The 23,101-nt window shown below is 51.5% G+C and overlaps 1 protein-coding gene across 1 annotated transcript in view; it reads right to left on the reverse strand.

Annotated features, from left to right (window-relative positions):
* CAPN2 (calpain 2) overlaps nucleotides 1-23,101 on the reverse strand; it is a 48,974-nt gene that overhangs the window by 11,786 nt on the left and 14,087 nt on the right. The window contains exons 3-12 of the mRNA XM_031438437.2: nucleotides 11,719-11,837; nucleotides 11,080-11,213; nucleotides 9,776-9,944; nucleotides 8,547-8,630; nucleotides 7,033-7,118; nucleotides 6,085-6,159; nucleotides 5,212-5,372; nucleotides 3,123-3,292; nucleotides 1,434-1,445; nucleotides 201-412 (exon numbers count right to left, since the gene is read on the reverse strand). Of these exons, the coding sequence (XP_031294297.2) occupies nucleotides 201-412; nucleotides 1,434-1,445; nucleotides 3,123-3,292; nucleotides 5,212-5,372; nucleotides 6,085-6,159; nucleotides 7,033-7,118; nucleotides 8,547-8,630; nucleotides 9,776-9,944; nucleotides 11,080-11,213; nucleotides 11,719-11,837 (1,222 nt within the window). The remainder of the gene's footprint in view (nucleotides 1-200; nucleotides 413-1,433; nucleotides 1,446-3,122; nucleotides 3,293-5,211; nucleotides 5,373-6,084; nucleotides 6,160-7,032; nucleotides 7,119-8,546; nucleotides 8,631-9,775; nucleotides 9,945-11,079; nucleotides 11,214-11,718; nucleotides 11,838-23,101) is intronic.

The following is a 23,101-nucleotide window of genomic DNA, read 5'->3' on the forward strand; positions in this document are numbered from 1 at the left end:
AGCCTGAGTGGCTCTTTTCTTGGCTCACCTGAGTACAACACTAAAGGTCTTCAATGCCTCAAATGCCCACACTGGGCCCGAGAAGCGGGCAGGTGGTGCAGAGAAGGAAGCTGAGGTTCGGGGCAGTAAGGTCCCGGGTGGGCCAGGGACGGGCGGGCAGGCGGGACGAGGGGTGGGGAGGAGGGGGTGGAGCCACCTACTGGTAGTCGGCTTTCTTCTCGGAGAAGACCCGGATGCAGAAGTCCCCGTCCTTGTTGGGCTCAAAGGTGGACGGCACGAGGATGTACTCGCCCGGGGGCAGCTTGAAGCGGTTGAGCACCTCGCGCAGGTTGATGAAGGTGTCCGACCGCTCCCGCGCTCTGTGCGTCAGGAAGAAGTTTTTGCTGAGGTGGATGTTGGTCTGTCCAGTCAGCTGGTGAAGAAACGGGAACAAGTGGGAGGGGAGGCCAGAAAGGGCTCCAGGGCCCCGTCCTTTTCACTCATCCAGATAAAAGGGCTCCAGCAACAATGTCTGGACCGTCTGAGCTAAAAAGCAAACTTTCTACCCCAAACAAGAAATGCCCACTGAGGAACTAGGCGGCACGGGCGACGGGGTCCCCGCGTCCACCTGCCACTTGGACATAGGTCCTCGGCCTTCCTCTAACCACTCAGGGACATTATTGTGCGTCAGGGATCCGCTCAGTTCCCTGTGGCGTAGACACATTGACAGAGCAAACTGCACCAGAGCGAGAAGGGGGCTCTGCTTCCAAACCCATGCACAGTCTGACCACGGCATCCACAAAGGCCCAGCAGGCCACCATCCGCGCTGTCCTGGGTGTCAACTTGAATAGCTGTGGCCTTTAAAGACACACACCGCTACTGTGCGTCTCACCTTATCGGTTAACCCTACCTGCGGGCCTACTAAGTGCTCTCACATAATTCAGTGCATCCCAACAGCTTGACAAGGTGGATGGCTGACCAGTTATATGGAAGAAGAAACTGAAGTACAGAGAGGATAGGATAATTGTCCAAGGTCACACAGCCTGCAAATGGCAGAGCTGGGAATTGGGTCCAGGCCTCTTCCTTTGTTTCCTCATCTCTGTAACACAACCTGTGGGCTCACCATTTGCCTTCAGGCTTGTGGAAGAGCAATACAGGACTCCGAGAGGAGCCTCCTGCAGTCCCGGACCATGGGTCCTCCGCCCGGGACTAAATGCGGCCCTGCCGGCCCCGGGGAAGCAGCTCAGACCCCAGGGACTCCCCCAGGCGCCTCACCCTGAGCTCAGACACCAGGATAAAGGACCTGAGCAACCTCCCTGGGCCCAGAGTGGGTGGGGACTCATCCTTCATGGCCACCAGCAGGCTTCACAAGACCCCTGAGCCAGCAGTCTAAGCCTTTGACTTGTTGGTGAACCTGAGCCCCCAGGGACGAGACTGACTCGTGGGAGACGTACCTCCTCCGGAACCTGCAAATAAAGGAGAACACGCTTAATTCAGACTCTGGAAAAGCTCCAGGAAGAAATGTCCCCACTGAGGTGGTCTCCTTGGCTACTCCCCTTTCTCTGCAGCTTTAGCAATATTAACTAAGCTTAGGTAGTAATTATTTTCTCAGGAACTCAAAGCATTCCTACATTAAAAAAAAGTATGATCCAGTAATAACGTAGATGAACTCTTAGTAATATTCCTAATTTATAGAGCATGAAACCGAGGCATGGAGCTGTGAAGTGACCTGTCTAAGGTCACCCAGCCACCTGTAGCAAAGCCCCCCCCCCCCCCCCGGGGAAAGCAGGTCCATGCCATTGGAGGAAGCAGCACAGGGAGGTGGGTGCACTCTGGGCTAGGAACTAGCAGGTGTTGGGTCTAGGCTTCCGTTGGCCACATCCGTGTTTTCTCGGGCAAGTCATTTCCCTTCCCTGGCCTCAGTTTCCTTGTCTCTAAAATGGGACCAAACCAGCTCTGAAAGCTCCTGGGTGGATTTCCAAGCCTGTGAAGTGGTGGGAATGTTGGGCTGTGTGTCACAATTCAGTCTGCATAATCCTTGCAGCTATGCTGTCCCAGATCTGAAGTCCTCAGCTCCTGTTTCAGAGACTGAGGAGCTTGGACTCATGTGCATTTGGGGGAGTGCTCCACTTCTGGGTGGGTGAACAGGTAGATGGTTGGCCCATGGGTGGCAGCCATGTTGCCCTGATGAGTGAGCACAGAGAGCCTTCTCCCCTGACATTGGGTCTGACTCCTATGTGGTATGCTGGGAACCCAGCTCTTGGGATCTGGTGGGAGCCCTGATCTGTAGTATTTGCTTATTTCCACGGTGTAAATACAGCCCCCTCTCTACCATGGTCATTTTCAGGCTGTCAATGTGCCCTTACTGAACGTGGGGCTGGGAAGAGTGGGCTAACTCTAGTACAGCAAAGTGAACCCCACTTCGGTGGCTTCTCCCACTGCTCAGCCCAGGCCAGGAGCGGCTCTTCGCTGTGCTGTGGGAGTAGGGAGGGTGCCGGGCCCCGCATGCTGCAGCCCCCGGGGGTAGACGTGGCAGTAATGTCGCTGCCCTCTGACTGCGGCTGAGCTGGGCTTTTCTTCAATTTGGTTCAGACTGAAAGGATCTGTGGGCAGTGAGTGTCTGTATGGGGAGCGGGGCTCCAGCCTACAGAGCCCTGGGGGGAGCCTATGACCAACCGTTCCGCTGCCCTGAGTGCTCCACCATCCAGACCAGCCACTCTGCTGAGCTCTGACCAGCTGGACCTGTTGCCCCAGTTCCTGCCCTCACAATGGCTCCTGAGGTGGTCCAGTATACTCTGTACTCAGCTTAAGTCTCTTCTGTTCTTTGGAGACTGGTGGCTAATCAGAGTGCTAGGTCTGGGGGACATGAGACGGGACGTGGAGGCCATTAGAAAGAGTAGGACTCCCAGGAAGCTGGCTGCAGGGGAGGCAGGGGGCTCGTGGTGACACAAGCCAGCTGCAGGGACCTCCTTGCATGACTTCTAAGACTGGCCTGGCCTGTGGCTTTGCTCTTCCTTGGCCAAGCTCCCGGTGTGGGGTCCTATTTCTGGGTCTGCCTTCAGGATTGGCCTTCCTTGAGGTGCTGAGAGGAGCCAAGTAGGAGGGGAAGGTGGAGCCCATGCCCCGTGGCTGCCCTCCGGTACCTCGTAGATGCCGAAGCCAATGGTGTGCATGTCCTCGCCCATCTTCCTCTGCCGCCGCCGGTGCTTCTGGATGAGGCCCACCAGGAAGGTGCAGCCGCTCTCCCCGTCCTCCTGGTCCTCGTCCTCCTCCTCCAGCTTGATAACGTACTGAGGGTTCATCCAGAAAGTATCTGCAGCCAGAGAAGGGCCAGGGTCAGTCACCCAGCACGCAGGAGCCCAGCCCGAGCTGGTGTGCACAGGGAGGAGGCGCTGAGGCGGCCCTGGTCTCAGGGGCTGGAGGCTGCCGGGGAGGGATGAAATGGGGACGATGGAGTGGCGAGAGGCTGCGGCACAGAGGAGCCAAAGGCCAGGACTATCAGTAGCCTGTCAGGAGGGGAACAGGCAAGGAACAGCGGAGGGCTGTGGGCTTGTCTGAATCTCAGGGGAACCGAGATTTGAAACTCCCCTTGGCCCATGTTCAGTTCTCTCCCACCTGCCCTCAGGCTGGCTGGGCTCGGGGGCATTTCTCACCTGGGAACAGGGGGCTGGAGCTGAGGGGCAGGTCCCCTTTGGCTCAGCTGCAGCGTCTCATCATGGTACCCTCTCCCACCAGGCTCTAATGTGGGGTCAGAGATGGGCCAGCCGGCCTGGACAGGGAGACTGGAGACTAGCTCCGCACCCTTCTCAGTGAACCCGGGGGCCAGGAATATCCTGTGCACAATTTCAACCTCTTGTTCTGTGTCCCTGTCCTTTTGGGCCTGTCCCCTTGCCCGCTCCCAGGTGTCTCTGCCCTCCCCACTTTCAAAACCTGTTTACAGGATGAAGCTGAGATTCATTCACGTTTAAGGCTAATTAATGGGGTGACATTCTAATTGTGGAAATAAAGGCATCACCTAGTACAGGGATTAGCAAACGATGGCTCTATGGGCTGCTGGCTCCCTGTACTTACACATAAAGTTTTATTAGAACACAGCCACGTGCATTCATGTAAGTACCGCTGCCTTCAGCTACAGCAAGAGTTGCATAGTTGCCATAGAGACTGAATGGCCCACAGAGCCCAAAGTGTTACTATCTGGCCTTTAAGAAAGAGTTTGCCGACCCCTGATCGAGTGGGGAGGGGAGGCAGTCGTGTCTGAGGCAGATCACCACCCCAGCACCTCTGGAACTTGCTTGGTGGCTGCACACTTGAGGTGAAGGATTAAAAGCACCAGAGCTGGAGGTACCAGTCAGCTAGCCCCAGTCTGCCTACTTGCTCTGTGGCCCAGGCGTGCCACTTAGAGCCTCAGTCTCCTCATCGGTAACAGAGAATCAATATACGACCATGACTTTTCACTGTAATACTGAAAGACTGATTCCACAGTCAGCTGCCTGGGTTCAAATCCCAGGCACAGCCAAGGCTGTGCTGCCTTGGGCAAGTCACTTAATCTCTCCAAGCCTTAGTCCCCTCATCTTAAAGATGGAGATGATAATAAAATGCCTGCCCCAGAAGTCTTTTGTGAAGATCAAGTGGAGTAATATATTAATGGATCACTTAGCCCAGCTCCTAGTGCCCAATGTATGATCCATAGTTGGCCCATGTCATCACGAGGAGATAATTTCTGAGGAGGAGAGGGCAGGGAAGGACTGGGCCACCAAGGCAGAAGAGTCAGGGGGAATCAACAAAGGATAAACCAGAGGAGAAATCCTCACCCCCATCTGAGCAGGGCCCTGTCAACATTTGCTGAGTGAACGGAGCACAAGAGGGTTGCCAGGCAACCACCAGGGAAGGCCTGGATGTGCAGAGGCCCAGGGGGTGAGGTCTCCCTGCTGGGTAGCCTGCCTGGGCTTCAGGGGGATAAAGCAGCCCACGGGCACAAAGCGGGATCAGCACTGCCTCAGTGGGTGTGGCAGATGCTGCGGCATCAGTGAATCTGGGGTCTGGAAGGGACATCACAGAAACAGCACATCTTGGGTTCTGCCCAGGTAGGAAAGCAGGTGAGTGCAGAAGAGAAGGGGCCAGGGGACTCAGAAGGGGGTTGAGATGGAGACTCAGGGAGAGGAGGCAAAGGGCCCCAGCAGGCAGAAGCAGCTGGGCTGGGGTACAGCACAGCAGGGTGGGGCGGGGCCGTACTCGGGTAGTTCCTGCAGCCGCCCGCGGTGGAGCCCCGCCTCCAGTTCCCGTCCATCTTGCTGAGTTTCCACTTCTTATAGGTGTCACTGGTGAGCGTGTCGGGGGTCAGGTTACAGATCTCCAGGCGGGAATAGTGCCTCAGGAAATCGCTGAAGGACATCCTGGCAAAAGCAGGGACCCGGCATCCTGGTTAGCAGAGGACACGCCGTTGAGCCTGGACCTTTCACCCAAGGCTAGACCAGGAGCCGTTCGAGGCCGGGCAGAGCAGCTAGGAGACAGCACCTCGCAGCCACGTGGCCACCAGGTTGGCAATTGGAAGGCACCAATTCCAGCCCTGGCGCTGCCACCTTCTAGCTGCGTGACTTTGAGCAAGTTACTTAATCCTCTCTGCAGCTCAGAACTCTCATCTGTAAAGACAGGAGCCATGTGTGTCAAGCGAGGCAACAGAAAGGACCTCATCTGGTAAAATGCCAGCCGTGTACAGACGCAGGGGCTCCCAGAGCGGCACAGATGCACCCGCCTAGGCCCGTCACTGCTCTCTAACGGACTGGGTTCTTGAGGCGTTGGGATGACTCTAGGAACGGGTTGAGAGGAAGGCCCTTCTTTCCCTTGTTTTCTTCTGGGATCTGAACATGACTGCTAGGTTCCTCTTAGCCTTCTCTGTGAAGCTGCTTGGCTTTGAAACCCCATTGTTGAGATAGACAAATCGAAGGGGTTCAAGAACTTTTTCTGTTCAGGGTCTTACAGTGAATTTAAGGCAACAGCAAAACCAGGATCCCACGCCCCTGCGCCCTCAACATGATAATGTCACTAATTTTCTAGTAAAGATCACTGGGGAGACACCTCTTTCCTTGAAGCCTCCAACAACCTTACCAGAACTCCCCGTCTTCGTGACATCTGGTCAGCGTTTCCCTCACCTCCGGGTCGATAGTGTTCCAGTTTGGGCAGCTGGAAAACCAAGCAATGGGAGAGGCATTAGAAACTAGTGTAGGGGGAGGACTTCTCCCCAAGATGCCCCCAAAACCAGGACTGAGGACACGCTCCCTCACTGGAGGGCGCAGACCCCAGTCAGGGAGGGAAGCAATGCACATGTGCCTAAGAGATGCAGGGAGCAAGGTGAGAGGATACGTTATCCTGGAAGACAGTGGCCAGGAAGAGCCAGGAATGAACACAGCTCATCAGAGAGACATGGGGCAGCACCAGTGGCCTGGACTGAGATAGGCCTGGTAGCTCTTTTACGAGCTGATTGAGATCTGCTGGGGACCCACTCCTCTTGGTCTCTGCAGCTGACCTGGAGGCCCTGGCGGCTCTCTCTGTCATGGCAGAGGCTGCCTGGGAGTTGGCCACGGAGAGGGTGGAAGGATGTGGGTGCCAGGCTGTGCAGGAGGATGGAGGAGAGGAGCAGAGGAAGACAATGAGAGAAGCCCTGGGAAGCCCCACTCAGAAGCCCTGGACATCAACAGAGGTACTTCTGTCCGGTCTCAGGCACAAAGTTTACACCCTTGGAACAGAAGGAGTGTCCGGGGGAGGAAGGGTGTATTGTTCCCCTGAGGTCCAATAGCAGATGGACTCTGAGCTAGGGAAGGGGTGAACCATGGGGCGATGAAAGGAAGAGCATCTCAGGAGCCCCGGGTCTGGGAATGGCACCCAGATGGCTGTAGCGCACTGGTTAAGTCTGTAGCGGGGCCACCTGCTCCCACTTGGGGCGGCCTATGCTCTCAGGTTTACTCCTCAGTGCAGCCTCCATGCCCTCTCTCCTCACTTCCCCGGAGCCTCCCAGGCAGAGCGCCCCAGCCCAGGCGCCAGCCCCACCCTCCTCACTTGTCGTTCCACTGCCCGGTCCACTCGACCTCTCCCCAGGGGTTCCGGATGCGGATCAGCTTCTGCAGGCTGCCTCTACTTTCAACCTGAACAAGGGGTGGGTGAAGGAGAGGAGGGAGATGCTGAGTTCAAGCCAGGCCTGAAGGTTCTCTGGTGCAAAGCCCCCTTCTCCATAAGCCAGGGGTGGAGGGCGTCAAATCCATGTTATAAGAGGGATCACCAAAGGGAGAAGCACTTGACCCCAGACTCTCAAAGCTGCTCAGCTTTGGCAGCTCCCAGGATCTGGGCCTCGGAAGACCGGGGCTCTTTAACCTCTGTCCTAAGCCTGAGGCACAAATGCGCTTGTTCCAGACTCTGCATTGGGTCTTTGCCTCCGAACCTCAGGTTAACTGACTATTAACAGGATGTGCTTTTGTTATGAAGATAAACACTGGTAACAATAAGCAAATACAGTGCATGAGTCTCAACTGAATCCTGGATTGGGGAGAGGAGGGAGTGATATAAAGGACATTTTGGAGCAACCAGGAAAATGTTAATGTGGACTACATATTAGATCACATTATTGAACTGTTTATTTCTTCAGCACGAAGACAGTACTGGGATTAAGTAAGAGAGTGTCCTTATGGGTAGGAGACAAATGCTGAAGTATTTAGGAGTGAAGTATCATGACATTTGCAATTTACTTTAAATTGCTCAGGAAAAAAGACAAAACAGACGTGGAAAATCTTAACCACTGCTGAATCTAGGGAAATAGTAGTTGGACGTTTACTATACTATTCTTTCAACTTTTCTGTAGACTTGAAATTTTTCAAAATAAAAAGATGTATGGGGGGTGTTGAATAAAACAAAGATTCAAGGTTAAAAAAAAAAAGAACACTGGACATGTCAGAAGACCTGGGGTCTCGTCTGGGTTTTGTAAGTAACAGTGAAAGTAGCTGCTTAATAATATTCATAGTAGTAACAGTAACAGCAGCGCCAAGGACCCGCCTGCCTGAACAGCGTGTCAGGTGCAGTCTGAGCGCTTTTCATATATTAACTTGTTTGAATCACCATAACAACCTTACAATGGATATTCTTATTGTTTCTAATTTGAATTTGAGGAAACTAGGGGGCAGAGAGGTTAAATAACTGCCCAGGCTGCACAGCTGACAAGAGGAACATTTAGATTTGAACACTAATTGGTGCACTATAATGCTTTTGTGAGCTCAAATATGAAAGGATAAAGCACTACACAGATGCAGAGTGTTGTTCCGCTGTTTCCAGCTGGTCCTGAAGAGTGAGGCAATTCTACAGCCGAGTGGAACAGAGCGCCTGGGGCCGAGCCGGCGGCCAGCAGAGGGCAGTGTGCGGCGGCGGCTCGGGGAGTGCCGGCCAGTCGCTGGCAATGAACTTCAGGAATGCGGGGCCTGCTGGGGAACATGGGGGCCCCACCCTAGGCAGCCAGGCAAAAATGTGCTCCCCGGGCCACCGTGTGCAGGAAAGAAAGACCCCCGAAGATGCCTGCCGGGCGTTACCTCCTCGGCTCCGGTGACCGAGTACGCGTGCCCCTTCACCAGCTTCTGGAACGTGACGGCCTCCGAGTCCGCAGCGCTGGTGATCTGGAAGGGCAGGAAGAATCAGCGGGGCACGCATCCTGCCTCCTCCCTCCCGCGCTCTCTCGGGTCCTACAACGGGGCCCTGGCCTGGGTCAGGAGGGCGGACGGCGTTCCTGCTGGCAACCGGAGGACCTCCCATAGCTGCTTTCAGGTGCTCACTGTCCATTTACAATCAGACAAAACGCTGAAGGCAGCCCTTCAGGAGAGCAGCGCTGGGCTCACGTGTGCACCGCGCAGACACAAACTTCTGCAGGAAAGGGCACACCACGGAGAGGGGGCTGCTGGGCACCCAGGCAGCTCAGGACACACCTGGACGGCGTCCAGTGGCCCAGGGCGCTGAGCTCCCTGAAGCTGGCCCAGCCCAGCTGCAGGGTTTACGCTAGGACAGTGCTTAGTTGCTGCCTGACTTCAGAGTGTGCCTCTGCTTTGTTAGAACTTCCCCAGTCATTCCTTTCCCCATCTAATCTGATGGAGGTTGTTATTTTTGTCTCAGTAAATGTGTAGAAAGGGTCTTTGCCTCAACATGGTCTTCAGAGAATATCTGAGAATCCCTGCCTGGAGTCAGACAGAGACTTAGGGTCCAGGAGCCAGACTTAGTAACTCTGTCCCCATGGGGACCAGTTCCTGGATAGGACGGGGCTCAGACGTTGGGCCCAGCCTTTGCCTGGAGGCTCCTCAGGGACAGGACATCGGGCCCACCTCCCTTCCTCTGGTGAGGTTTGCCTGCAAGGCTAGTATGAGGGGATGGTTCTGTCCCTGGCCTTCTGAAGTCTTCCTACGGGCCCATCAACCCTGCAGCAGTGAAGGGGAAGGCTGTTGGGCTCCAGGCACAGGCCCTGCCGATGTGACAGAAGATGTCTGGGGCGGGGGCCCTCAGGGACCCTGGGGTCTGGAGTGGGGATTTACAGGAGGCTGAGGGTTGTAAGTGGGCTGGAGAGGGAAGGGATGGAGTCACCGTCACCCTCCACCTCCACCCCAGATAGCCTGGCTGCTGCCCAGCCACCCCTGGGTTCCAGGTGATGCACAGCACTGTGGGCAAAGGATGGACTAATGGTGTGGGAAACAAGGGCGGTGGGTTCTTGGGCACTGGTGGAGGCTCACTTTCGCTGGAACAGATGGGGGTTGGGGTCAGGGAGGCCTGGACTTACATCGATGGAGCAGCCAAGGAGAGAGCCCTTCTGCAGAGCCTTCTGGATGATCCTGAACAGGTTGGGTGGGGCCTTCCTTAACTCATACCACTCAGCGATGCCTCCGGTGAAGTCCTCGAAGCCCTCGGTGGTGGCACCCCCCGAGAGTGCTTCGTAACACCCATTGATCCTACAGGAAGGGGAAGATGCAGCTGCCACCCCAGCCGGTGCGGACACTTCTGCTTCTGAAAGTGTCTCCCCGCCCCCCGCCCCATGCCTCCTTCATTGGATGCTCCAGGGACCCTCTGCTTAGTTTCTTGGTTTGTCTCCAACTCAGGGAGCCCATGAGGGCAAAGGACTGTCCCCACAGTTACCACTGCCCCGGTACTTTGCGAAGGTTTTGGAAAATCTCACAGAACCTGAGAGTTGGAAGGACCTGGGCGATTTGTCTGGTACATCCTCCCATATTGATTCTTTCTACATCCCAACAGGAAAGGGGAGGTCTGCTAATTGGCTGTTTGGCATTTATAGCTTAAAAGAAGACAACAGTTCAGTAATGAGAGCAGCTTCCCTGCTGCAGGCACTGTGTTAGGAGGGGCTGGTCGCTCCTGACACTACTATTTAAGTGTGAGACTTAGAAGCGGCTCTCAGGCCCCAGAGTCTCACAGCTGGGTGTGTGAATCCCGGCCCTCCTCCCTGGCAGGGGCTGGCAGGACCAGACATCCTCCTGGTGCCTGAGCTTTCTTTTTCCCAGAGGACACGCAGGCAGCACGGCCAGGACAAGGCCCTTCTGCATCGGGGCTGCTATGGGTGTCCTGCTGAGAATGGGCAGTGCTGAGTGCAGGACAAGCTCGACTCTGGGCAGCCTGGGCGGGGGGGCGCAGCTGGGAGGGCTAGAGGACACCATTTCTAAGCAGCGACACCACATATTCTGGGCAAATTTCCATAATTTTCACATCTCTGCAATGGATAGTTTTGCCCATTGGCAAAAGCTCTTTGCTGTATTTAGCTGACAAGAATGTAACATTATCTGCTAAGGACCTGCCAAGGAAGTAGAGTCCTTCTCAAGGCCAGCACGATCAGTACCGTGGCTTGTTCCTGTGTGTTTGATTAAAAATGGCAAGAGCTGTCATTTATCAGGGCCTAATGGGGCCAGGCACCCTGCATGCAGTATCTCCTTGAATTTAGAGCCCAATTTTGGCCAAAGTAGTCCTTTTATAGAATAGGACTTCTACTCAAAGTAGTCCTTGAACAGTTCCTGTTTTTTTCCCAGAATCCAGGCCGGCTGGGGGCCGGCTGCCCAAGGGAAGGGTGCGGGCACTTACTTGGCGTAGGCCTTCTCCAGCAGCGCGCTCCAGAACTCACTCCCCTCGGCCGAGTGCACGAACAGCAGCTCCCCGTCCTTGGTGGGCAGCCTGTCGTCCACCACCACCTCCACCCACTCACCGTACTGCCAGAACTGCGGGGCAAGGGCGGGAAAGGGGGGCCTGGAGGAGGAGCCGGGGGCAGCATGGGGACCCGAGCCTCGGCTGCATCTGGCTCCTTCCTGCCCACGCCCCTTGGCATGGGTTCCACAAGCCCATCCTGGAGGAGGGCCCTCCCTCCCACCCCCTCCTGCAGGTATATCCTCTCTCAGAAACCAGCACAGAGGCCATGCCTACCTCTCCAGCACTCCCGCACCTTATGCTTTTTAAAATACTGCTTCTCATTTACCAGCATAAAAGGAGAAGAGTGAAAGTACCTTAACATTTTTTCTCAGACTCCAAATAATAAACTATTTTTTAAACTTGGGAATTACTTCCTGAGTAGTGCTCTGCCTCCATCCTCCCCACTGCTGTCCTGACAGGGCCCCACATCAGCAGCGGGCCAGGCAGCTCCGTGTCTCCCAGTGTCCTTGGTAGAAGAGCATTGTTCCTAGCCCCCAGGGCCTGCTGAGAAGAAGCTTGAGCCAACCTCTAAGTTACCTGGAAGTGGAAGATCCCCGCATAGTTCTCTTGGAAGCTCTGGTCCAGGGGGACGACTCGAGCCAGGATTTCCTCATTCAAGGTGAGGGAGGCGATGGCCGCCAGCAGCCAGCAGTCACCTGTGGACACAGCGCCAAGGAGCTCTCATCTGAGGGGTCCCAGTGCCGGGAGGATGTTACACATCTTATCCCTGCCTCTGGGTGTTCGAAGTCTACCAACACCTCGGTGAGGGGGGGTGTGGGCCCCTTGCAGGCAGGGACAAGGACGGGGGCAGTCAGATGGGCGCTGGTTAGGCAGCCTGGCCTTCCCTGAGCCTCGGAGCCCTCCTCTGTGACCCGTGGGAAACTGTCCGGTAAAGCGCACACCCACTTCACGTGGTCAGAAGCGAGATGGGCGTGGTCACATTTGCCACAACAGGAAAGGCCCGACTGATGGGGAGTCTAGGATGAGGGTGAGGAAGTTTACTCCATTCTTAGGGAATGTAGTTTCCCACAATTTCCCGTGACAATAATAGTAAATAGCCTTAGATGAGTTTGACTTCCATGGTTCGGTTTATTTTTATTCATTGGCAGGTCTATTAAAAATGCTATTGAAGTTCACTGTGATCTTTGAATTCTGCAGACTAAAATTAATGTCCTGACAGCTCTTGAACTAGACCGTCCTGTTAACACTTAGAAATAACAGTCTGTAAATGGCTCTTTGAGGCTTCTGTGCGCTCACCACAACCCCGTGCTAAGTGGAGACACATCCCTCCCTAATCTGCCAGTCAGTAGCCAAAGGAAGTTAAATCCCCTTGCTCCTTTAGTTAGGTGGGGGCTGTGGGTTCACCGTCATTTTCCACTCAGTGGCCATCTCTTTCCTCCTGGCACCACCAAGGACCCTTGTGAGCAGCCAGCTTCCCAGCCTTCTCAGGCTGTGGGGTTTGGGTGGTGTGGACCCTGCCCCCAATCCCAGAGGTGGGCCCTGCAGCAATCTAGACAGCATGTTCCCTGGCATCAGTGATTGGCTTGGAGAACTTGCTGGAACCAGCCATAGCCAGGGAAGTGTGAGGACACCTTTCTTGGAGCTTTGGGGAGAGTGGAAGCCCTACCATACTGCATGGACTCTATGATGATGTACAGTCTGCTGCTGGTAAAACCATCTTGCTGCTGTGGGAGAGGCAACCTGTCTAAAAGTGGAGGCAACTCAAGAGGAAAAGGGGCTGAGAGCTGGAGAGAAAGAAACTAGGTCCTGGTATCATTGCTGGAGTCCCTGGATCAAGCTGTACCTGAAGCCACAACTGCCTTGGACTTTGCAGTTACATGAACTGATCACTTCCCTATTTCCTTACCCATTAGGCAGGCTACAATTTCCTGCCACTTGACTGCTAGGGGAACTTGGGCAATAGCCAATAGCCATTGGAAGGTTTATGAGGCTCTCTGTGCCAGCTAAGAGCTCTTTGTTCTAAGAGCTATAAGTTCATTATCTCACTTATTTCTCACAACAGCTTTGTGAGGATGGTGCTCTTACCATCTCCATGCTGAAGCTGAGGATAATAAGGCTTAGGAAGTTAAATGCATGGCCAACAGTAAAACACTACAAAGAAGAGTTTAAAAGGTGTGGTGTTTCTGTTTGTCAGATCTCAGAGACAACCTTTTCGGGTCAAGTAGGTCTTTATATAAACCAGAGACTCTTGGACATGTTGAGAATAGGAGCTTGCAGAGAAACTTAGTGGGGAGAGTTTTTAGCTCTGGCCGTGGGGAAGGAGCCAAGGAGCCCCTGACTGGTCGGGATGGGAGTCTATGCAGAGGAGCTTTCCTGGCTGGATTCCACATGCTGCCTGGTAGGAACCAGACAGTCATGAAAACAGATGACCTTCAGCCCTTCTCTGACCACCCACTGCTCTCTCACTTCCACCTTATCCTACTGTCCATCCTGGAGGGTGATTTCACCAAGTGTCAACTGCTCCTGGAGTCACAAGATCCTCCTTTTCAATCTATTCCTCTTCCTCCAACTTCACATCTTCTGACTTGAGACCTTCTTTGAGAACCTGGAGATGTCTCTGATTCTTATTTTTCTTGAGCTTATTTGAGATTTTCTGGGGATCTTGGAAAATGATTTTGGTCTATCAACACATGGAGGCAGAAATATGGGATAATACGGGCCCTAGTGTAGGAATTTCAGCGACATTAGTCCTGAAACCAGTTACTCCCACGGTTTCCGTGGCTCTTCCATCAAATCCCTGAGCAACCTCAGAAGAGCTGCCCGGTCCACCTGACTCCAGAGTGGCCATCTTACCACCCTCCCAGTTCTGTTTCTTTTGGTACCAAGAGTTGATGCCTTTACATTGCGCGTGTGTGTAGGCATCACACAAGTGTGTCTGCGGGGCTGGCTAGTCGCTGTTGTAGTGTTGGATGTCACAGCTGACTGTGCTGCTATTCATGGGACAATGACTGAATGTATGATGGACTGGTGCCATTTTCTTCCTTTTTTTCTTTTTTTTGTGGGTTAGACATCTAGGTCAGTGCTGGCTGCACAGCTGTCTCAGATTATGGCTCACCATCAGACCTCTCTTGCCACATCCCAGAAATCAGTGGTTGAGCTTCAGGGCTCCCTGTTTTCTTCCTTTGACTCCCAGAGGCATTTATCCCGGTCACCCTGGGAGGAGCAATGTCTCATCTCTCCCAGCCCTTTGGAGAGGACTGATTGCTTTTTTCATCCCCTCCAAGTTAGATTGGAATCTAACTTGTTTCCTCTGAAAGGATTCATAATCCTAGAATCTTTCCTAGATGACAAAACTGTGCCTTTAAGAGATTAAGTTACTTGCTTGAGGTCAAAAGTCCCGGAAAGGGCAGATCAGAGACCAGAATCTGGACTCTTGACTTCTAGTCTGTGCTCCTTCCACCAGAAGGAATAAAAGAAACAAGTAGCTAACATTTTGTATAAGACTTTGCAGTTTACAAAGAACACGGTACACACTTTATTTGATCCTTACAGAACTCTTATGAGATGATTATCCTTACTATTATCACCTTTTTTGGATGAAGAAATTGAAGCTCTGGAAATCTGTGTTCTAGACAGCTGGCAAGTTTTGCATGCAAAGCCTCTGAATCCAAATCCTGTGTTTTGTTTAAAAATCATGCTTTGCTACAAATTCCCTTTGGTTAAGAGTATTTGATTCGTTTAACTAGGGAAAGACCTCACTAGGAAGATCCAACTGCAATTCACATTTAAAACTAAGGGGCAACAAGCTGGCAATTTCCTGAAATCCTGTATTATATCTTAATACCCTAATATCCTTGGCTCAGAATTATTAAAACATGTCACCTATCCAATGCAATGTAATTCCCTAAGGCAGCAGGAGGACAGATGGCTTGTCACTGCACAGCAGTGACCCCGGCACTAAGATCACAGCACAGGCAAGAAGAAACAAGAGTTAGATGTATTTCACAGTACTTTTACTGTAATTAAAAAAAAAAAAAGTAAGGTTCAAAGTTTTTCATCAGTTCTCCAAATTCTGGAGTTGAGGGAGACAGAGCCATTTAGAAGAACGTCTTGATTTCTAATAAGGTGGAAGCATTTGAATCCTATTTTATATTTCTGATTTCTTAATTCTCTCCCTCATCCCAAGCAGCAAAATATTTTTAACTAAGTTGAGGAGCTCCCTTACAGAGCCCATTTTTAAAGTTTATTTAATATTTGCTCATATAAGCTTTCTCAGTAGCAAGACCTGAAAATAACAGTTACAGTAGATTACAAGGATAGAGACATACTACGTGCAGGCACCCTGTGCTAAAATGCTTTACATGTGTTGCAGACAAGAAAACAAAGTTGCTTGCTATTTCAGTAAACAATGAATGTTGCCCACCATCAAGCCATTAGCCACTGCAGTGCCGCACCCCAACCCCACCCCCAGTACACCCCATCCCACAGCACATCCTCAGGGGAATTCAGCGTGGAGAAAAACAGGATACTGGCCATATCTAAGGTACATATCTAAGAAATAATTTCAATGAGCCCAGACTCTTGCATCTTCCCACACACAGAATGGTACTACGTTAGCTTGAGATGTCTGTTTTTTCTGACGAGCAGTAATCTTTTGATGTTCAACTACATGTTTTTTTACTTTTGTTTTTCAGCAAAAACTCCTACAGATCCTGCCCCTCCCTTACCATTTGGGGACAGTTCCTCAGAGCTACCTGAGAGGCTGTCTCCCAGGCTATCGTCTCAGTAAAGTCCCCGAATAACTCTCAGCTTCTAGGTTGTGCGTTTTCCTTCAGTCAGCAGTATCATGAAGTGATCTCATTTCATCATCACAAAACAGTTCGAGATAGGTGGGTACAGGTACCACCCTCTGTCACAGGTGAGGGAAGTGAGGCTTGAAGAGTTGGGAAGCTCACCTGAAGGTCCCAGCTAATGAATGGCCATCAGGTCGGTCTGAGCAAAGCACATGCTTTTAATGTATAATCTGAACAGCCTCCGTTCCAAGTTGGTGTCAATTTCTAATTCACCTGGTTCACAGGACACTATCTTGTGGACTTATGTCCTTGAGAGGTGACGCCACTACATTTCAGGATCTGGGCTGCACCGTGTTCTCTCACCAGCTTCCTGCTGGCTCCGCCTGGATGGCAGTGCCTGCATGAGGGTCTTCTCCCCACGTGGAAACCTGTTCTACGCCCTCATCAGTTGTAGACTGCTTCTGTCCCACCCTTCCAGGCTGAGGGTTCAGGTCTACAGTTCTCCCTTCCAAGGTCAGAATCAACCCTTCCTAAAATGATTTATGAAAACCTGTCTCCTGGGGGAGGGTGTAGCTCAAGTGGTAGAGCACATGCTTAGTGGGCACTAGGTCCTCAGTACCTCCATTAAAAAAAAAAAACTAATAAATGAATAGACCTAATAATCTCCCCACAAAAAATAAATAATTGATTTAAAAAAAAAAGAAAAAGAAAACCTGTCTCTTCTGGATAATCCCACGGTGACTTGCTCTGGCAGAGGCGACCTGGCTGGAGAAGTCACTGGTGTCTCCTCCCAGCGCACCTACTGGGTCTGACACACCCTGGACTGGATAACACCAGGCCGGCCTGTACAGGCCAGGCCAGACGACCCATTCACCTCTGAGGCTCCAGACCGCTTGTGGTTCTAACTGGTTTTAGAGGGTCCCCTCCAGCGACCAAGGCCTCTCCTGGAATGTTGCCATGTGGATGGGGCTTGAAAAAGAAAGATCCGGTATGTGGTTTTATAGGTTTTTAAGTTATGTAACTATAAGAGACTCTGGACTTTCAAACATTTTTTTCCCTTGCGCTCATTTGTTTGTTTGGCTCTGCTCTCCAGTCACAGAGGTGGCAGAGGTGAGGGTAGGATGGCCACTCAGACCTCCAGGGGACTGTCACTGAAGAGTGGACCATGAAACTCCTGCCTTCCTCTGCTGGTGGGTTTTCTGGTTGTGACATGCTTTTGGCCCTCCTGCCCAGGAGCAAAGCCTTCTTAGACATGTCACCTGTTGATAACCTTCTACTCTTTATTTGCTCCATTTATCTCAGAGCAGAAATAATTGTCTCGGGGACCTGAGTGCTGGACTGCGTGAGTTAGAGGTGAGCGCTGGTACCTTCTGGTTGCCACCCCACACCCAGCCCACAGCCTTCTCCATCCTGCTCTCTGCCCCGAGCTGACCTCAGTGGGTGACATCGTGGGCTCCCAGGGCCTCTGGCCTCTGGTAGGGTTTGGCCACTGGGGAGCCCTAGGGACAGGAGGAAGAGAGGAGAGTGAGGTTAGGGTATTTCTTCCCTGGCTCCTTCTTTGTGAGCTCGGCTGGAACTGTGCCCTTTGACTGCAGGACTGTGCTCCTTCAAGATGGCATCTAGACATAACCCAGGTCCAGAATTCCCAGATCAGGGCTCTCTTCTGGGAGGATGGTTACGCTTCCCCACTTGATTACAGAGGATTCCGACCACAATGTTTATGCCCAACAGAGTTCGAGACTTCACTGACTAGTGTGCTCTGTCCTTCTGTTCACCCTTATAACTGACTCCTGCCCGGAGAGGCATACACAGTCATTTACTCAATTTAAAAAGTGGCTCATATGCTTGGCTAGAAAGATTTACCATCATAAAACTGCCACCTTCTCTGGCCAGTCTATAAATTTAATGCAATCCCAACAAAAATAGCATGAGGGTTTTCTAAAAATTCAGAAACCCAGCTGATTCTAAAGTTTACAAGGAAAAATTAAACAAGATGCCTAGCCAGAGAGAAAAATCTAAAAGGGAGGAGAATTTAGCTCTATCAGATATTAAAACACACACAGAGCTATAATAATTAAAATTGTATAGAACTTGCACAGGAGTACACAGAGTTACATAGATGGCACAGAATAGAAATTCCAGAAACAGTTCCAAACACAGAAATTTAGTAAAGATAAATTATTCACAAATGGAATTGAAAACAACTGAGAAGACATCTAGAAAAAAATCAAGTTGTAGCTCATCTTGTCAAGGGGGTAAAAACCTAAATAAAATAATATTTATGTATAAATATAGCATTGTATATCTTAACTGTATGTTCTAATATATTATTTACACATTATACATAAATATAAACCTAGCCATTTGTATTATTTATATATTTTATGTATTCACATTATAATATATAGTATTACTATAAATCCATAAATATTCTAGAGGACATGATTGGAGAATTCTATAAAAATCTTATAGTGGAGCTAGGCTATCAAATTGGTACTCGAAAGCCATCAAATTTTAAAATGATAAATTTAACTACATCAGAGTAAAAAAAAACACTACATGGTAAAAAAAATCACAATAAGCAAAGTCAAAATGAAATTTAAAAAAAAATAGAGAAAAATATCTGTTATTCAGATCCCAGACCAAAAGTTATATATAAACCTTTCTAGTATTTAAAGAGAAAAAAATTGAAAGCTCAATAGAAAAATGGGCAAAGACAGAGTTAATGGGAAAAGGAAAATTTAATGTCTCTTGAACATATTAAAAGGCACTTCCCCTCACTCATCATAAAAGAAGCATAAAGTAAAACTATACTGAGACAGTTTTTCACCTTTCACATTGCAAAGATCAAAAAGTGTGATCATCTGGAGAGACTGAGGGGAAATGTACACCCTCGTATCGTGTCGGGGGCAGAGATCAGGGCAATCCCGACAAAGGCAATTTGAGGATATCGCTGTGCCCCAGCAATTCCACATCCAGCAACCTGCCCTGCAGACACACTCACAGAAGAAGATGATGTATGAGTAAGATTATTGACTGCAGCACTGGTTGCAACAGAAAAGACTGAAGACGAGGTAATTGGCCACCCACAGAGCACAGGTGGAACAAACTACAGTCCCTCTACAGCGCAGCCACAGAAAGATGCTCTCTGTTGATACAGAATGATCTCCAGGACATGTTAAGTGAACAAAGCAATGTATGGAACGGTATGTGGTATGCCAACAAAAAATAATGGGGAAAAACAAAAAAGAAAAAAGGGGGGAACATTATATTGACCTTCTTTTGTAATTCTTCAAAATCTGAAGTTATTTTTTGGATGATTTATTATATAGAAGAGCATATGTGTCCTTCTATGTGCCTAGATTGTGGTTTTATTACTATAAATTCTAGTTTATTGCCCTTAAGAGAAAATTAGTTATGTCAGTACTTACAGCAAAAAAACAAGTAGCTTAATATCAGTTCTTCTAAATGAAAATGATTATTTTTGGTAAAAGTCTTCCACAGTAATTGGCCTAAAGTCAATAAAAACAAACAGCCAATCAAGCCCCTTATTCCGGTGTCTCCCAAAGTGCATTCTGTAGAAACAGTTCCTTAGAGTTAACAGATACTCCTTGAGAAATGGGTTCTGCGGTCAAGTAAGGAAAATGCAAAGCTAACCAGGTCAGGTGTGGACATGTCTCAGACCCTTTCAATAATTACTCGTGGTGACGTTCCCAGGAACGAGGGGGGAGGAGTATGATACGAATGTTTCCCAAACTTATTTGACCCCAGAACCCTTCCTATTGGCACCTCGCATAGCCAGGGACGCCTGGGGCCTGCCAGACGCCGGCTTACTGAGTGAGGGGCAGATCTGTGGTGGGTTCACCCTGGCAGGTCTCCAGGAGCTGGGCTGCTCAGAACCAGGTCTCCCCGGGGGCTCGGAGAGTGGCTGTCAGGCATCAGCGCTAGTGAGGGCCCCCTCCAGCAGCTGACGTCCTTTTCACAGCACCCATGTCTTTCTCTTTCTCTCCAGGTTTTGACATCCTCTTCTTTCTGGATTATCTTTAGAACTGTTTTTCTTCACTGTATGCTTTTTTTTGGAGGTGGGTGGTGGTGGTGGTGGTTAGGGTTTAAATTCTAAAGAATGAGGTGGGGCGTATGTAAATACTAACACATTCTGACTCACCACCTCTCATCTGCCTTCCTCATCGTGGGAGCCTGACACCTGTCTCAGTCTGTCCAGTGCCTTAGACATGGGCTGGGACAAGTGTCAGAGCTGGGTCACTACAGGTCCTTGACCACGCTGGCTGCCTGTGGCCTTTCCTCTCAGCAGGTGGCTGCTGGCCACGTCCAGACAGCAGACAGGGCCCTGCCCAGAGGTTCCTGAACCGCCCACTGAAGGCCTGACCGCAGGCTCGACAGACTGGCTGTTTCCGCATCCAGGCTCCCCCAACACCCAGGTAAGTTTCAGCCTTTCTGTCTTGGAAGACACTCAACCTGCACAGGCCTATGAGACTGAGGGATTATCGACCCTGCTTCCTATCCTGAAAGCTCACCTGGGCGAGCCAACAGCTCCTGCTTAGTCCACCGGAGCTGCCTACAGGAGTTGCTGCCCCTTTCCTCTGAACACCCACACTACATGAAGACAACTCCCGAAACAGAACAGTCCTCAGGAGATGGGACCTAGAATGCAAATAGCCATGGGAAAGGGAACCTTGGGTTTAAATGCCCTAGTGTTAAAATGACCGAAAGGAAATTTGTGGGGACATGGGAGGAGTAGGGTTCTGGGAGCCTGGGGTGGGGTGGGGAGAGGCAGGTAAAAAACATGATGGAAAGGAAATCACCCAGGGGAGGTGGCCCAGGACCTGAAGCCAGACGTGCCCCTTGATCTCGGACTTAGGTGGGCACTGGGATTCCGGGGCCTCCCCAGTGGGGACCCTGGATCCCTGTAACAGGTGTGTCCTGCCAGAGGCTGCATTCATGCCTGATTCCTCAGGAAATTCCACACCCTTCCCCTCATCTTCCCATACACCTTCCTGCCTCCAGGCACTGGGAGGCCCTGCTTCAACTCCACCTGCTCGGATTCGGGCTCTAGGCTGCCCTCTCAGTCACCCTTGGCTGGGCCTGTCCCTCCAGCTAGGCCCCAGAGATCGCCCTTCCTGCATGGTCCCCTCTACAAGGTCACTCTATGTTGTCCCAGGCTTCTCTCTGCCAGCACCAAGCTAGAAGGGGGCGCACAGACCCACAGGCAGGGTGCCGGCCCACCGGGAGCGCTGGCCTGGAGGGCTGGGAACCTCAGGGGCCGGTCAGCTGGGCCTGCCGGGCTGGTAAAGCTGGGGCTGGGCTGGTGTGCTCTCCTACCGATGGGGCTCACGGTGAAGGGGCGCCTCAGCTGGACTTCCCCAGCCACAAGGCACAGGGCAGTGGCTTCAGGGCTCCCACAGCCACGCGGGGCCATCAGTTGATGCCCAAACCAGAGGGGAAGGACCCTCTGGATAGACTGAGGAGGCCCAACTGGATTTGAATCCTGATACTGCCACTTCAGACTGTGTGAACTTGCGCACATTTCTTACCTTCTCTGAGCCCATGTTTTCTCAGCTGTGGAAGGGGGTTAATACTCACATATCCTCAGAAGGATGCTAGGATCAGATGAGAAAGGGAAACTAGGGGTCCTGGATGGGCTTCAGTGACCTGGAGCCTAAAACCTTGGGTGCACACTTTGCATGTATGCAAATACATGCATTTTTCTAGGCATGAGTCAGGTTTTCCTCCCACTCATACCCGCAAAAGTTAGGAAACACTGGAGCCAGCACATAGAGTTCAAATTCTGGCTAAGTCACGGCACACAACTTTCTGTGTCTGTTTCTTTGCATATAAAATGGATTTCATAATAGTCAACTGCCTTACAGAGGTGAGAATTAAATAATGAAATGGGAGAAGATACATAAGCATTTAGAACAGTGTCCCTAAGTGTTTGCTGTTCCTATATTCTGAGTTTATAGGGGAGAAAACTGAGGCCCAGAAGAGGTGACGTCTCGACTGAGGATGAGTTATGCGCCAAACATTGGCCACATTTAGTGGTCTTGTCCCGGAGAGGGTGACAGCTCAGGATGGGGGTGTGGGGAGATGGGAGAGAGGCGGGAGGGGAGCCACAGAAGGATGGGGTGAGATGGGGAAGTCTGTGACGTGCAGAGCGCCTTCGGGGCCTGTCTCATCATCCTGAGCCCCTGCCAACTGTTCAGAAGTGAGGGAGTCCAAATAATGAGTAAATAAAAGTAAAGCAGGCGCGCAGAGGAGGTTGTAGACACAAACGCACTTACTTAAAACCCAAGAGCGGCCCCCGCGGTGATGGAGCCCCTCACCCCACCCTCACCCCTGCAGAGACCTCAACCCGGGACTGTTGACCTCGCCTCCTCCCCTCCCAGCGCAGGACCGGGACCTGAGAGCTGTGCTCCCGGGGGCCGGGGCCGGAGGCTGGCTCTGCAGCACTTCTCTGCTGTGTCCCCCGCACAGAACATGAGGCAAGAGGGTCCTTTAAGAGCCAAACTGCCTCCTCCTGTGTCTGCAGTTTGATAATCACTTTCTCTCCCTTCATGCCTCAGCTGTGGGTTTTCAAATAAAATTTTTACCCTTTTTGTGCCCATGGCAGAAGAGTATTCCTGTGTTAATTTGTTCACTTATTCCACGACTATTTAGTGACACTCTCTCTGGCCCACCCCCTGCACCTGCTGAGATTACTTAAGCCACTTTTGCTCAAGGGATCCCAGGGAATCTCCTCCAAGTCCAAATCTCCCCCTCACCTTCTAATTTGTTTGGATTTTTGGATCATTAAGCGCAGCTGCCTCGCCCTCCTGGACTCGGACTCAGGCACCCCGGGCCTACCTTGATAAAAGGTTTGACTGTCTCCAGCTGGGCTGCCCCCGCCCGCTCCTCCTGGGCCTCACCAAGTACACACAGGCTTCCTTCCCCAGACAACCCAGACCCCCACCCTCTGAGGAAACAGCACCCCAGGCAGATCTTCTGAATGGCTCTTTTCAGCTCCAGACCTCTCTTCTGAAAAGAAAAATTCATGTAGAGCCATGTGAGTAAATTTCCAGAGCTGTGCTCCCCGCGCCTCTGTGTCCATATCCTGAAGGTCACCTCTGTGCACAGGCCAAGGTCACCCAGGGCCCATTGTGGGGACGGAA

The sequence above is a fragment of the Camelus dromedarius genome, chromosome 21, assembly GCF_036321535.1.
Source record: "Camelus dromedarius isolate mCamDro1 chromosome 21, mCamDro1.pat, whole genome shotgun sequence".
NCBI lineage: Eukaryota > Metazoa > Chordata > Mammalia > Artiodactyla > Camelidae > Camelus > Camelus dromedarius.